The 16726-nt window shown below is 41.2% G+C and overlaps 1 protein-coding gene across 4 annotated transcripts in view; it reads left to right on the forward strand.

Annotated features, from left to right (window-relative positions):
- The first annotated feature begins 1815 nt into the window (after window positions 1–1815).
- The window catches only part of LOC147692932 (inter-alpha-trypsin inhibitor heavy chain H4-like), a 563260-nt gene continuing 548349 nt past the window's right edge, over window positions 1816–16726 (forward strand). For all 4 annotated transcript variants that reach the window (XM_086939190.1, XM_086939191.1, XM_086939192.1 and 1 more), the window contains exon 1: window positions 1816–1900. In XM_086939190.1, the coding sequence (XP_086795316.1) occupies window positions 1826–1900 (75 nt within the window). In that variant the 5' untranslated portion in view covers window positions 1816–1825. The remainder of the gene's footprint in view (window positions 1901–16726) is intronic.

Genomic DNA, 16726 nt, shown 5'->3' on the forward strand with positions numbered 1-16726 from the left:
AACTATAACATCTCTGTAACCTTTGTTTTTTTCAGTGAATTTCTTTGGTTTTCTAAATGCTAATTCCTAACTGTAATGTCCCTGTAACCTTTGTTTTTTCAATGACTTTCAAAGGTTTTTTAACTAGTAGTCATGTTTGCAGAGTGGTGGAAAAAGGGGGCTGGGCCACTAGATCTCAGAAATCCTGCTGTATAGGACTTACAGGCGGTACGGGGAGGGCATGTTGACCCAAAAAGTCCTAACCTTCCAAAAAGTGACTAAACCCAAGTGAACCGTTTGGTTACTAGCATGGGAAAGCAATAAATGATGAAGCATGCCACCAAGGGACCTTTTGGTGGATGAGTGTTATTTTACAAAACTTTATTGCTTGCCCATGCTAGTAACAAAACGGTTCTCTTGGGTTTAGTCACTTTTTGGAAGGTTAGCACTTTATTTTATAAATTGTGAGTGGACTCTTTTTGTTTTTTCACAACTTACAGAGGAGATTGAGTCCATGACTGATATATCTCTTCACTCCCTTCTTTGTTTTTGACCCAAAAAGTCCCTCAGGAGTAAGGTGGATTTCATCTCCCAACGAGTAGTGGACTCAAAGCCGCGTTTTCAGAGTTGTGGAAAAGGGGGGCGTGACCTCTGAAAACCTCTTAGAAGTCCTGCGGTGTGGGACTTACTGGAGATAACAGATGGGCTAGTTGGTTCCCAAGGATGTCTGTTTAAAAGTACCATTTTGAACTAAAAAAAAACTGAAATGTATCACTTATAGCTTATTGAGCTAACTATAACTTGTGCCCCCTGCTAAGCACTGCTTTGACCTCACATATTACATCATTCATGCCATGTTCAATGAAATAATTATTGACATCACTGATGACATCGGCTATGACATTAAATTGAATATTTTCTGTGTTGGGACAGAGCCCAGATTTATATCTATTAAGGTTGTCCCCTTGCTGCGGTCTTATTCTGTGCTCATGGCTTTAAAGGCCTTGCACGATGCACAGCTTTGCAGCCAAGAGTGGGAGCTGTCTAGCATAGGGTTTGTATACCCTTCCAGTACAATTACCTGACTAGGATCCCACACGCAGAACATATTCAGCACACTTGCAATGTGTGTTTTGTTTGAGAAATGAATTGTTCGCATTTGCTTCAAGGCAGCATTAGCTTGTGACGAAAAATACAGGTTGGCTCTGGTAGTAGACAGGGCTTTGCAACTAAAACGAACAAGTGTTTTTGCACGCCGGCGCTACAAGACGACCACTTAGTGCAAAGTGGCGCAAATCAATGCAATTTCCTTTTCATGCTGGAAAAAACAGCACCTTTCGAGCATAAAATGCCTTGCACAGGAAAGTAAACACCAATATATTGCATCACTTTTAGATGGTACAGTTTTTAAATATGAGCCAAGGTTTCCAAAGAGATGACCTCTCAATGCTGCCTGTATTTGTAAAATGTAACATTTCTAAACATCGGCCAGGTCCTCTTTTGCAACATACTCACATTTGACTTCGCCCTTCACATTACTGCCTCGGGCATCGCCAGCCAATGGGACTCTTTTTACAGGAAAGCCACGTAAACAGTACCTAAGGCCATGAGTATTTATACAGAATCCTCTTATTTCCTGATATTGACATGAGACACGAGCTTCCGGTTGGAGGGTAACTACGCATTGCACATCGCTTAAATCAATGTCCTGTGGTTTTACGGGAGGGCCGAAAGGGGCCACTGCAAACAGTGGGATTAATGTTTAAACAGTATTTGTACACCCACGCCACTGATTGATGTATTTCACAAAATAGCAGGATTTGCAGCAAGAAACCTAGATCTGAAAATGGAGGGCCACGCGTTAGGACTGCTGCTTCTTGCCACGTTCGTCCTGCTGCCGTTCAGTGCTGCTACTCCTGAGGTACCGACTCTCTGTTTTTGATAGGTGCATTGTGTGCTCTTAGTCGAAATGTAATCTGATCAATTACGATCAATAGCTATAGATGGGTCAATGAACAAACCTGTTTTTGCTATCCATTTAAACGCGAAGATATACTTTGCTTTGTGATTCTTGAAATAATATACCACTATTTTAGGTCACCTAACTCCAAAGGACTGTTCAAAATATGAGTTATTGACTGATCCAAATATTTCTAAAGGATCCTTGTTAATACATTAATTTTTGTTGAAGTTGATTGAAGTTCTTCCTTAATGATTGTAATCTTTTCTGCTTAAAATTCATTCGAAATCTACTTTTCAACATAAATTTGGAATGTTCCACAAAAGATGCCCGTGGGGTGATAGTGCGCTTTACAAGTTATGCGTAACGTTTAACATTTAACATTTGGTAGATCATGTATGAGATAGGCAATGCACAATTGTTTTGAGCACTGTATGTCAATAGTATGAAGTAGAGATCAGACCTAGGAGGTAGATGTATCAAGCTTTTTTCTTGTCGCAAACACTGCGAATCGCAAAATAGCAGTGTTTGCGACAAGAAAAACGGGAAATGAGATGTATCGTGCAAAAAGTTTGCAATATAAAGGAATCGCAAATTTTGCGATTCCTTAACATTGCGCAAGCATTTAAGAAATCGCACATTGCGATTTCTTAAATGCTATGTATGAAACATTTCATTTTAGCGAATTTTGGCTAAGAAATCACAAATTACCACCAACTTGTAGTTGGTGGTCATTTGCGAATTCTTTTACAAATGCACTTTATGCAATTTGTAAAGGTGCCATGTGACGCTCATACATGCCCTTAGGGCATGTATGTGCGCCATATGCACACACATGTCATTTTCAGGGGTGCAGAAAGCAGGGTGTCCTTGAGACACCCTTGCACCCTTGAAATTATTCTCAATTTGCGATTAGCAAATTGCGAATCGCAAATTCAGAATAATTTCACATTCATTCCTATGGGCCTCCTTGCCCACAGAAATGAATGGGAAATTATTCCTTATGTGCGATTAGCAATTTGCTAATTGCAAATAAGGAATTTTAAGAAATCGCAAAAAAATAGCGAATTTCTACGTACATGCCATTTTGCGATTCCCAAATAGCGATTCCGTAAAAATCGCTATTTGGAAATCGCAGAAGGGTATGTTGATACATCTAGCCCCTAGTTTAGCATTACCAGCCATCGTCTCGGCCATCACATTGGCAGAAAACACCAATAGCATTTTTATTATCCTAAGCACATAACAAAGTGAGTACATTTAATGTGTGGTCCTCGAGAGAGCAGGACAAGGCAGAAGGGCCAAACATTAGAACCAAAGAATATTTTTATCATATCCGGACCATGACTTGAGGAACAGAAAAGTGAAGTGATTGAACTAGAGTCAGATATTTTGGGTCAAGAATCGTCAGTAATCAATGCTTAAGTTCTTTGCTGGATTCTAAAATTGCTAAATAAAACGAAGCAAAATTCTGCTACTAGGTGCGATTTAACTTGAGTTTGTGGAGACTATGTCCATTGCCTTAGTGGTTAAAGCGTGTTTAAAATGTGACCTTAAAGCACAGAGTCACTGGTACTGTTAATCCAGCATAAGAACCCTACTCTCCTATAATGAAAGCTATGCCACACAATTGTATTCATTGTAGTTCTTAAAGACAATTAAATATGCAAGAAAGTACCCTCTACCGAAGAAGAAGTCAACGTTTTGACTTCTAGGGAGCCCCAATTAATCATTACTGGGACCAGGGGACCCTCCTCTGAATCACAAGGGCCCCAGCCTAAGCATTGTCAATGATTTGAACCGCAAAACATGCCACAAAAAATAAAGGAAAAAACATTCAAACAGATGCACAACTGATGACACACTTTACTTAATTTGCAAGCACATATAAACAAAAAAAATGTTACATTTTAATATGAAGGTTGCAGCTTTTCTACATTCAATTGAGGCCCCTCATCATCCATACTATATTGGGCTTGATGCGCTTGCATTGCTCCCACATATCAATCGGATGATACTTATTACATTTTAAGTATCCCATTTCAAATTCCTTCACACCTACAGTACGTTTTAATATTTTCAATTGTGCAATTAGCTTCTTTATTTATATACTGTTCATAAATCTGTTAATATTATCTAATTTTTTAAGTAGTTGCAGACCCCAGGAGGAGGATTCAAGGCCCCCCAGGGGTCCCAGAACACAGTTTGGGAACTACTGCTCTACTGTATAATATAAGCATGTTGTAACTCACCATGCAGTTCTGTGATCATACAGAGGAACAAGACCATTAGCTCAGTCCCTTTATAAGGTCATGCAACTCTGACATGCCATACAAAAAAATCCTTTTAATTTATTACAGAGGACATTTTTCTATATAATACATTTTCAGACCACCACAATTCCCGCAGGCATCATAAATCCTTGTTCCCTTGCTCCTCCATGGAAAAGATGTAGTATGGTTGCAGATTGATAGAATAAATGCGGATTCTGTAAAAAAAACCTCCATAGTATGTAAAAAAATGTTAGTAATTTTTTGAAAGCATATTTTTTGTATTTTAATCTATACAGTTTAAAAAAATGTCTATAGTTCATAATGAGTCGCAATTTATAAATGAAGCTCCATCTATTAAAAAACACACTGCAACAAATCATCTTTTGGAGCTAAAGGAGGTTTATTTCCATCATACTAGTACAGAAGGACTTGCAAGCTAGGCCTCTCTTTCTTTGTTTAAACCAAGATGCAATTCTGCTTCATAACCTGCCTTTCTGCTTGGCTACCGGCTCTAGTAGAAGACAATATGGCATGACACCTCGTATGCAATAGCTCATTAAAGTATAGCAGTTACATCATGTCACAACTCTACTGTAAGAGGAACATTAGAAGTTGGATGCGAACTGCAAACTGAGGTGGCATGGTATACAGTATAACGATGGACTGGGATGCAGATAATTACCAGTATCTGAGATTAATTCAAGCCTTCCATCCATCACTTTTCTGTACACTTTTATGTGTCACTCTAAGTGGGATGGGACTGTCCAGACATGTTTTCCGTGCACTCTCTGTCACTGGATGAGCCCTAACTAGGATGAAACGGATCCTAGCTTGCTTGTGCTCCTGTGCAGGGAGAACCTGGCCTGGCAGTTCGGACTGGACTGTTCCCATTGGAACAATGCCAAAACTGATTTGCATTTGGCTGGACCCAGGTTGAGGAGGATGGTGTGCAAAATAATGATGGATTGGGATGCGGCCAGAATAATTACCAGTTGCTGCAATTAATAAAAGCTTTCCATTAATCACTTTTTTATATTTTGGCGTGTCATCTTTATTGGTACTGTATGCCCAGATGTTGGTACTGTGAACAGTGTATCACTGGAATAAAGCTATACCAGGCTGATGAGCCCTATCTAGTGGGAAACTATTCCTAGGTTGCTTGTGTTCTGTTTCAGGGAGGTTCTGGTCTTGCAGTACAGGCTGGACTGTTCCTATTCCCACAATCTGCGGTTACTTTGCCACCACTCACCACCTCTTTCCATTCTCACTGTTGCTTAGTATCTGTCCACCCACCTCCTTTCCCAGCACTGCCACTTTTGCTTTTTCTCCACTCACCCTCTCTCTGTTCCCTTCATTGCTACTCTTACCTTTTCCCTTCCTCCCTCCATTGCTGCTGTTCTTTTCATTTGCCACCCTCTGTCCATTTCCAGTATTGCTTTTATGTCTCAGTTTCTGCTGTTGTTTTTCCCCATCTCTCTCTGTTTCAGCTCTTGCTTTTTCTCCGTGAGCCCGGCCACAACCAAATAGGGGAGGGTGGCTGCATGACCCAGCCCTGCCCTGGCTGATTTCGCCAGGGGGGAACCAATCCCCCGGGCCCCAGCCACTACTCCCTGGGTGCACTGGAGACCCCATAGGGCACACTTAGACCACTGTAGTGGACCGCAGGTGTAGCCTCAAGGCACCCGCAGTCACAGCCGTCTTCCCACCTCCTGCAGGAGCTGGCATTGATTCTGCACAAATGGAGCTGCTGGAAATGCAGCTCCCTGTGTGCAAGAGCAATAGTTTCATCTCTTTCCATTTCCGCATGCCTAGGGAAAGGGAAATGAAACGAAATACCAGCATTTGTAAAGCACACAGCTACCTCCAGATAGGTGTCCCGGCTTTAGGGACCGTCGGGAAGATTAAGCAAGCTATTGCCCAGAGTCACATGGTGCTGGGCTAACCTGCCAGCAGCACTGAGATCTATCGTGAACCCCCTCGGTCTGGAGTCAGGCACCCTGGCCACTGTGCCACACCTTTGCTGAAAACTCTGCTTCCAGCAGACAGCGACACTTTGAGAGCTCCTGCTGCTGGAACTAGGGTTTTCAGTTTTGCTTGGAGGGAGCTGTCAGCTCCCGCCCAGCAAAAGCAAACAGCTGTGTCCTGGAGGTGGTCACCCCGGGAAATAGCAGGAACCAGCCCTGGGGGTGGTGGTCCAGGAGGGGGATCATGCAGCCCCTCTCCCATTATTTAAAACACATTTTTCCCCGGGAAGGAGGTGGTCCCCTTGAGCCAAGGGGAGCTGAGGAGCCCCCATTAGCTGGTATTTAGCCTAGGGTGGTGGTGATTCCCAGGCTTGGTGGTACACAATGCCTCAACCACTGTGTCTTTAGTCCCGGGAGGTGGTTGTCCCTGGGTATCATTGAGCCTCAAGAAGGGGGCTGCAATTTTTAGCAAAAATTTAAAAGCAAATATGCTTTATTGCTCCTCTGGGACCCCAAAAGCAGAGCTAAGAGGTCAGGGTATTACTACCCTTTTTCTTCTTTTAAGCATTTTGTCATGGGACTTGCCTGAATCCGAGTCTCAAGATGGCTGCCAACACAGCCTAGTTGATGTGTTGGCAACCAACCAGATCTCAGCATGAGATCGGGAGGGTTTGCTAGATATCCAAATTTGTTTTTTCTTTAATATTTCCCAAACTACTAAACGGATTTAAACCAATTTACAAAAAGGTAACTTTCTGGAACAACAGCGACCTTTCCGCCAAATGTGGTGTGTTGCAGGGATTCTGTGAAATCACAGCACTATGCTTGGAATTATGGGACCTTAGTAGGTTGGGGACTGAGTTATCCTACCACCTTGGTACCCATGAGCCCGGGACCGACTAGCTACAGTGTCTCACTTGCCCTCCTACATACTCACAGAGTAACAAGTGGTTAGACACAACACTCCTGACCCTCTCAGGAATTGCGGTTGCAAGACACACCCTTTTTGCTCATGCTCTTGTACTCATCCACCATAAAATCTGACAGAAACACAAGAAAAGTTTAAAATATTTATTTTAACTAACGTGCTCTAGTATGCAGTATAAGTGCCACAAGTGGAAAAATGCCACACAAATAAGGTCAGCATAGCAAGTAGTCTGTAAATCATAAAATGGAGTTGTCATGATATACAACAGAGTAACCTAACATCCCTCCCCTTGTATAGAAGCAAGATGATTATATATTAGAATATCTATGGGTGTCAGCAGCAGACTCCGTACTTCAGTCTTATAGATAGAAGATCTACATCAGAGGTGCTGTCACACTGTTCTCCCTGGAAAGATCCCTCTCTAAGTGTCTGTGTTACTTATCCGTGTACCCCATATGACCAAAGTATGTGTTCCCAAACAACAGCTACATCTGCATGTTTTGACTAGGTGCTAGAGCCTGACCAGGACAGAATAACACAGGGAATTGTTGTTCGACCTTGTCTGCAATGTTCAAACTAAATCCCAGGAAAGAACAAAGTGCAAAAACAACAGCATGTTCTATGTGAAAGTTTCAGCGTGGCACAAAGCAAGATTGGGTAATATAGTAACGTGCGCAAAGCAGAAGACAGTCTGCAATGGGCTCATGCTAACATAGGGAAAATGACAATGTCCTTATGGGCCACGTGACAGGTGTAATAGCGTTAAGCAGTTCGGGTTGTAATCATGTCTAAAATTCCTAAGGGAATTAGCATAGGAAACACACATTTTTTGACCCCCTTTTTTTCAGCCCCCACTTGATGGACCACCCAAAACTTTCCATGCACAAAAAAAAAATCACAGGCACACTTTTTTAGAACATTTCGCGAAGATTCTTAAAACAGCGCCAAAAATATAGGCAAGTAAAAGAAATAATTTTTTCTATGGAAACTAAGTCCTAATTATAACTACCTACTAGTGCCTGCCAGTGGCTAATATATGTATACCACATGGTGGGGGTTGGGGCTCAAATCCCATTCATTTACAGGAGTGCAGCACCTATTGACGTGCCATGCCAAACACAACGCTACCCAGAAACAGTGACACGCCTCTGCATCTATGGTATGCCATGTCATACAGAGAAATATACCCAGCGGTGAGAGGTCGCTGCTTCTTCCATGCCTTCTGTGCCTGCTGCACTCCCCTTGAAATCTGAAAACTCCTCCAACTGCCTGGGTTCTACTGTTCATCACTCCTTGTCTCTCCTACACTGTGAGCCCTGCTTATTTACTCCACTGTCCTCCACTGGATGTCCTCCACTGTGAGCCTGCTTATTGACTAAATCATGCACTTAGTCTCTTTTTCAAAACTTGGAATCATTCTGCGAGGCAAGGCTGCAGGATAAAACAAGTGATAAGTTCCATGAGGCATGATACCTTCCCCCCAAGTCCCCACTGAATAAGATTTGCTGCTGCAAAGAAGCTCCGAACTGAAGAAGCACAGGAAAGGCTACCTTGGGAGCATACGATGGGATCTTACACCCAAATCCTCTGTAGTTCTAGAGATCTAAAATGTTTCTAAGCCCTAACCTTTTGGAAATTGTAGTAGAAGACCAGCTAGACACAACCAAGGGTCCAAAACCTTTGGAACAGCACTTGAAGGTTAAGACTCACTCAAATAAATGTCACCACCAGAGCCCTTGTCAGGTACAGTTGGTAGTAGTCAGCTATGTACTTCAGGAAGAAGGTCTCTTTCAAGCTTGTTGTGGGTATGTAACTATACAGGAGATCAGCCAGACGACCCTCGGAGTCCACTTCTTTGTCATGGATACAAGTGGGGAAGGTCCAGTCCCTCAGGGTTCCTCTCAAGCCACAGACAAGAGGACCAAACACCTCTGTTCTTCCACAATGTCAGAAATTGTTCTTTGGCAGGTGCCACATTTGAGAGTGACACCAGCTAGTGGGAGGTGGTGACTCATGTATTCTCTGAAGCCAATGGAGGAAAAACTTCCCAAGAGTAAACCTACCCACCACCCACTGTGAACAATCCCTTTACTCTCAAAATCAAAAAGAAGGCAAACAATTCTCTCCTTGTAAGTGCCTGTACGCCCACCCAAAGTTGTGGCCAGGGTGATGTGGACCCTTTAAACCTGTTCTGGGGGTATCTTTCACACTAATAGGTTTGGGGCTAGCCTGACATGGGGCAGATGTATCGCAAAAAAGCAGCGTTTGCGCCAAAAAACAGAAAATGCGATGTATTTTTTTAAAAAAAATATTCTTTATTAAGTTCTTGGCAAAGAATCAATAACATAATGATTACCAAATATACGACATCTAAATCTGAACATAATGAACTAAAATACAGTGAAATCGCCTAAGATAAGTGCAGAACAAACAAAGAATTTGTATTTAAGCAAAAACATAGTATCCCAAATTTCCAGCACTGAACACTTTTCTCAATCAAAATAATCTTTCCAGATTTTAGTAAATTTACGTAAAGCTCCAATCCTTTTTGCATAGAAAAATTCGCTGTTTCTGACTCACTTTTTTAAAACACTCATCTGCTGTTGGAATTATTTCTGTTTTCCAATATTTAAGAATAAGAGATCTGGCAATTGCAACAATGATATACAACAGCTTCATTAAGGAATCTTCCAAATTAAGCTCTGGATCAACCCCCAGTATAATTAAATTATTATAGCTAACAATCGTAAAATGTAAATATTGAGGCAATATAAAAAACATATTTTCCCAAAAAACCTTAATTTTGGGACAAAGGGCAATGATATGCAACCAATTAGCCAAATCCGGTTGAGTGCATCTTAAGCAGTTAGACAATGCATTACTGTACATTTTTGGCATAGCTGCAGGCGTATAATACAATAGCCATTTGCTAAAGAAAAGCATACGTCTTCAGTTGGCACCTCTAAGAACTGTGAAATGTAATTTATTTAGGGTTTTCCAGTTTGTTTCCTTTAAATTGAAGTTTTCATGCTTCTGCCATTTTTTTTATCGCTTTGGCACTTAAATCCTCCTCCCTATTTTCCGCCAAACTTTTCCTCCATGCTCCCGCCCTCTTGAATACTGGGGACCAAAAGATATCATTTGTTAAGTTAGAGATCTGACTTATTTGTGTTATATCAATATTACTCATTAACCTATACAGCACTGCGTATGAGCCCATGAGGAGAAAATTACCACGTATTAACAATGACATCTCATCGGGAGTCAACCAAGCTTCAATTTTAATAAAATTAGATAAATTAATGAACCCATATCTCGCCCAAGTGTGTTTGATATCAGATTCTAATCTGGTCCCCAATCCAAAAACAGCCTCTCTTAATGGAGTTACTAAGGTCAGGAGAGAGAGTGAGTACCTTTTCAGCATAACGTCTCGCTTTTTGAGAAACCAGCGCAAAGTCTTATATCTGACTAATTTGGGTGATTTGAAAATCGCGAGTGGAGAAGGTATTTTTGATTCTTTACAGATTACATCAAAAAAGATATTAATAAATAATACATCTCTAAGTGCTGGATATTTAAATCTCGAGAGGTACTGTACAAAATATACATAGTAATAATCTTTCAAATTTGGTAAGCCCAATCCACTGTGTTCCTTATCTGCATATATGGTTTCTATAGCTATTTGTGGGGTCTTTTTTGCCCAAACGAAGGCTGAAAAAAGGGATTCAATCTTTGAAAAAAAATAGCCAGGAAGGGAACAGGAGATGGTAGAAAACAAAAAGTTAAAAAGTGGGAGTATTGACATTTTAATTAATGCCACTCGACCTAAGATGGATAGAGGCAGTGCTTCCCATTTTAGGAGCATAGCACGCACTTTCCTAATTAAGGGTTCAAAATTGAGCATATATTTATTTTTATTTATTTATTTTATTTATTTATTTATTTTAGATCGCGTACTGAAGATGTAAAATAAACCCCTAGATATCTTTTGGGTTTATTGGTTATGCATCTCTGAATATCTGGATGCAAGTCCGGATTGATATTACCGCAAATTATAATCTCAGTTTTCCGTTTATTAATACGATACCCCCCCCAATGCTTCAAATTGTGAAAAAATGGAAAAAGATTGTTCTTGCAACAGCATATCGTATTTCAACAAAAGCATAATATCATCTGCGTACAGTTTGATCTTATCCATACCATCTATCGGTGGAGAAATATCTTTACTTTTTCTTATTGCAGAGGCTAAAGGTTCAATAAAAAAAGCAAAAAGAGTAGGGGAGAGAGGGCAACCTTGCCTCGTTCCTCTTTGAACTGGGATTGACCCTACCATCGATTTATTAATTAGAATATGGGCTTTTGCTCCCTGGTACAGATTTTTAATTAAAGCAATGGCTTGAGAAGGTATACCAAATCGATATAAAATGAAAAAAAGAGTGTCCCAAACTACTAAATCAAAAGGTTTTTCTGCGTCTAAAAGAAGAACTAAAGCCGATACCTTACGTGTTTCAAAAAAATCTAGTGCCTCTACTAAATAATGTGTGTTAGTGAGCAGTTGACGGCCAGTGATGAATCCATTCTGATCTGTATGAATTAACTGTGACGCAACCTTATTAAAATGGAGAGAAAGCAATTTTGTAATAATTTTGTAATCAGAGTTTAATAAAGTTATAGGCCTATAAGAATTTGGGTCTTTTGCTTCTTTTCCTTTTTTCAGAAAACTAACCACTGTACCATCATAGAAGGATGTCGGGATAAGTCCCCCCTGAAGCATTGAATTTACTAATAAAAGAAGTACTTCAGAGAGACAACCAAAAAATGTGATAAAAAACTCAGCCGGAAATCCATCTGGGCCGCAAGCCTTACCGTGTGGCAGATTTTTAACTACCAACTCCAATTCTTTAATAGAAAAAAAAGATGCCATTACTTCTTGATCTTGAGTGGTTGGAAAAAGATGGAAGGGAGTATTTATCTAGAAACTCATTTAAACTAACTTGATCCAAAATATGGGAGGAAGAATAGATGTTCCCGTAATGGGAAAACATAATTGCCCCTAATTCCGCCTGATCTGAGGTATCTACTCCGGTAATTGGGGATTTTAAAGATCGAATCAGGTTAGCTGCGGCTTGTTCTTTTACTTGCCATGCCAAACATTTTCCGGTGAAATTACTGTGCTCATAGGTTTTCTGAGCTTGCCTATAAAAGATTTCCTCACTTCTTGAAAAATAGTGAGCACTCAGTTCACGTTTTGCGGAGCTTAATAGATTTTTTAACTCAGCCGAGGCATTAAAATAATTTTGATAAACTAAGGCCTGTATTTTTTGCTGTAGCTGTTTTTTTGTATCTAGAAATATAGCTGCTTCCCTTGCATCCCTACTTATAACGATGCCCTGAATAAACGCTTTCAAGGTGTCCCATATAATATGGACTGGCGCTGTCCCCATATTTCGTTCTAGAAAATCCTTGATCTCCGCCGGGACAGACATAACCCAAGGTTCATCATTCAAATAGGATTTATTAAAGACCCAACGTTTCACAACATTAATCCTTTCATCTAGCTCAATTTCAAAGACAAGCATTGCATGATCGGAGAAGCCGTTATGTAAAAACTTATGGTCCCGACTAGTCAGTAATGAAGAAATTAGGAAGAAATCTATAAGAGAAAATGACTTGTGCCTCCCCGACCAACACGTATATTCTCTTTTATGAGGGTTTATTAACCGGCAACACTCAGCTAGATCTAAGGTCCTCATATTATTTAGTATAGTCTGATGAGATTTGGGTTTAGACTGCTTTTTTCTGCCCAAGGTTGAATCAAGTTGTGGGTTCATCAATATATTAAAATCCCCTCCAATAACCAGATCTCTGTTGACCATAAGGAGAGACTGAAACATTTCTTCATATTTTAGAGGGCTATCGTTAATGGGAGCATAGAAATTCACAAAAGTAATGGGTGAAGGTCTATTCTTAATTTTACATTTAGCCCAGCACCAACGACCTTGTTTATCTGCTTCAGTAAGAATTATTTCTGCCTCTAGTTTCTTATTAAAAAAGAGTGCAACCCCCCGCTGTGACTCTGAAAAGAAGGAGAAACCTCTATAGTCAGCCCAGCCTTTAAACATGGAAAATGTATCTGCTTTAGAGATTGCGATATTAGTTTCTTGTATCATAATGACTGCAGGGTTCTCTGTTAGAAGCCATGCCTCTATTACCCTCATTTTCTTCTTATTATTGAGGCCGTTAACATTAAAAGAAATAATTTTCAAACCAAGCTAAGACATAGTACAAACATATGGTTAGAGCGCATAACGTAATGTTCATCCCTTATTTCCCCAGACTTCTCACAACCATCTGCTACTTGATTGAAAAACATACTAATCATCAAACATAGACAACATGACAAAACAACTCTCCACCAAGAACACATTTTTAATTTCCCCCCTTCCCCCCTGCATGTGGCGCCCTACTAACTCTCTATCCTCTCCCCCCACGCTTGTCACAGCACCCTTCCCCTTAACCTTGGGGTGTAGTGATGAAACACCCCCTGACCCCCAGACCCGTGCTCCTCCCTTCCCTCCCAAAACCAAAGACTATAGCCATGATGGCGTTTAAAAAAAAAAAAAGGTAGATAAAGAATTAAACCGTTCTATCACTGTTCTATCACCATTATACATTTTATATCTTGTGAAAAAGATCCTGTGCTTCCTCAATATCGGATAGTAGATAGAATTTACCCTTAATCAAAACTCTAAGTTTAGATTGTTGTGCTATCGTCGCCTGAGCACCTTGAGCCTTAAATAACTGGAGCATCTTTACAAATTCTTTCCTACGTCTGGCTGCAATAGCTGACATATCTGAGAATATTCGGCATTTCACTGTAGCATTCACAGGGAATTGTCTTTGTTTGATTGCCCTAGACAATATTTGTTCCTTTACCCTAACATCTGCAAAATTTAGTACAATAGTGCGCGGAAGGGTAGAGTTCGGAAATGGTCGAGCAGGAACCCGATGGGCTCTTGTGATAGTGAGGTCTCCTTTATATTCCGGTATCACCCCCTGTTGGAGAAAAGAGGTCACCCATACCAATGTATCTGATCCCTCAATTCCCTCAGGAACTCCTACGATACGTAAGTTGGACCTCCTATTATAGTTTTCCAACTCATCTAGTTTTAGTTCAAGAGCCTTTGTGGTTTTTGTAGTCCCTTTAAAGTCTTTTTTAACTTCGACCATTTGATCCTCCAGTGTTGAAATCCGCTCTTCTGCTTCCACTAAGCGGGCTGGAAAAGTAGATACTAATTCCTCGATTTTGTCCATTTTATCCAGTCTCTGGTGGATTGCCGAGAGTTCTGCATTTTGCAACCTTTTTATTTCTCTGACTTCATCCAGAATCAGGTTAAGCATATCTTTCACGGTCATCCGCATCTCTCCCTCTGTTTCCGTATTCATCTCAAGCAGACTCCCAAGGGGGTCTGCCACTCCCCCACCTGTCCCCCCTCCTACCCCACCTCCTGCCCCCATGTCGGTGACTTGAGGTGGCACCATTACTGCACTTAATGTATCTTTCGTTTTATCATCAGAAATATCGATTGTCTGCTTTGAGTCATGTGTAGCATTGGTGTGTGATGCCAAGTTTGACGGAGTCGCAGCTATGCTCGGATCCTTTCTAGTAATTCTACCATTCGATTGATTTTGTAATGCGTCCAAGTTCAGTGAATTCTTTGAGGGGACCAGGTTAGGTGAGAGAGGTGAGACTTTTTTTGCGAACAGGGGGAACTGCTTAGCCACAGAAGGAATAGGTGGTGGCGGCAGAGGTGGATGAGAGGACTCATGGGTATGGGGTAAATCATTAAGGTGAGCTTCGGTCAAGTTATCTCCCATTTGCGATTGAACCAGACTGTCTGTAAGCAAGTCCTCGACCTCAGAATTATCAGATGAATGTGCTGAATCATCATCCTTCAAGGAGTTTCCTTCTGTTAATTTAGCTGCTGCCTCCTTTGCCTGCTGTCGCCGTTGTCTGGCTTTAAGACGAGCATTAAGTAGTTTCCCCATTGTGCTCACGCTGGTGGCTTTCGAAGGTGATAGAAAACTAAGTCTTTAGTTAGTCTTGGATTTATTATGAACAGATGGGAGCTGAAAAATCGGACAAAACACCCCTTTGCTTCCTTGCTTGGTTCAACCCAGCACTACAGGCTGCAGCACACGACCAATTAAAAAAAAAAAAAAAAAAAAAAATGAAAAAAGGGCTTACTGTTTTATGTGTCCGAGCCACTAATTATCATCCCAAATATGCAGTGTATGTCTGTTAGGAATCCCGATTCGTTATTTACCAAACGGTAAATACACTGGTCATTTCTTTGCTTCTTCTTACAAAATAAAAGGGAAGAAAGAGCGCACAAAGTCAGAAACAACACGTCCAGCTGGCCGTTTATGGCTTCTACAACCGCCTCTTTCGTCGCTTTAGTTATCGGTTCGCCCCCTGAACAGTCTCTGCAGCCTCAGCAAACACCTACAGCAACACAGGGGGAGATTGTCGTGTTTGATGCTTAAGTAGACACGAGGTTTTCAAAAAAGCGCTTCAGAACGCTTGATACGCTTGGTCCGCTTGATATTCGGTGAAGCAGCGCTCTGCCGTTCCTGCCATCAGTCTTGCAATCTTGCCATCAGCTACAAATGCCGGCGGAAAAGTAATGCTCCACCGCTCCTGATGTCAATCTGGCCGTCGGTTATTAAACAAGAAGCAGGAAATCCGAGTGCCAGCAGGGTAGCAGCGCTCCGCCGTTCCAGCTGATAATCTGGCCACTAAGCGAAGACAGGGAATCCGAACGCTGGTAGAGGTAGCTGCCCGCTCTTCGTGTCCGCCGCCATCAGGAACAACCTCGTGGAGGGGAGGAGTCACAGCACGGCTCACAGGTGCTACGTGGAGGTGTGGAACTCCACCATAGCGAGCCTTCGTCCGAATCCAGAAAATGCGATGTATGAAGAAAATCGCATTGCAAAATTAAGAAATCGCAAAATTTGCGATTCCTTAATTTTGCGTCAGCATTTAAGGAATCGCAAATTGCGATTCTTTAAATGCTATGTATGAGGCACCCAAGTTGTGCGATTTCACATTAAGAAATCGCAAATTACCACCAACTTGTAGTTGGTGGTAATTTGCGATTACTGTCACAAATGCACTTTTTGGCATTTGTAAAGGTGCCATGTGGCGCTCATACCAGCCCTTAGGGCATGTATGTGCGCCATATGGGCACACATGTAAATTTCGGGGTTGCAGCAGGGTGTCCTCATGACACCCTTGCACCCTTGAAATTATTCTCAATTTGCGATTCTTAAATTGCGAATCGCAAATTGAGAATAACTTCCCATTCATTCCTATGGGCCTCCTGGCCCATAGAAATTAATGGGAAATTATTCCTTAATTGCGATTTTGCAATTTGCAAATCGCAATTAAGAAATATTAAGAAATCGCTAAAAAAATTCGATTTTTTACATACATCCCAATTTGCAATTCTCAAATAGCGATTTCTAAAAAATCACTATTTGAGAATCACAAATGAGGGTGTTGATACATCTGCCCCTAGGAGGACAAACCCTAGGGCCTTTCTAAGTGTCTCCTAACATT

The sequence above is a fragment of the Lissotriton vulgaris genome, chromosome 9, assembly GCF_964263255.1.
Source record: "Lissotriton vulgaris chromosome 9, aLisVul1.2, whole genome shotgun sequence".
NCBI classification, from domain to species: Eukaryota; Metazoa; Chordata; class Amphibia; order Caudata; family Salamandridae; genus Lissotriton; species Lissotriton vulgaris.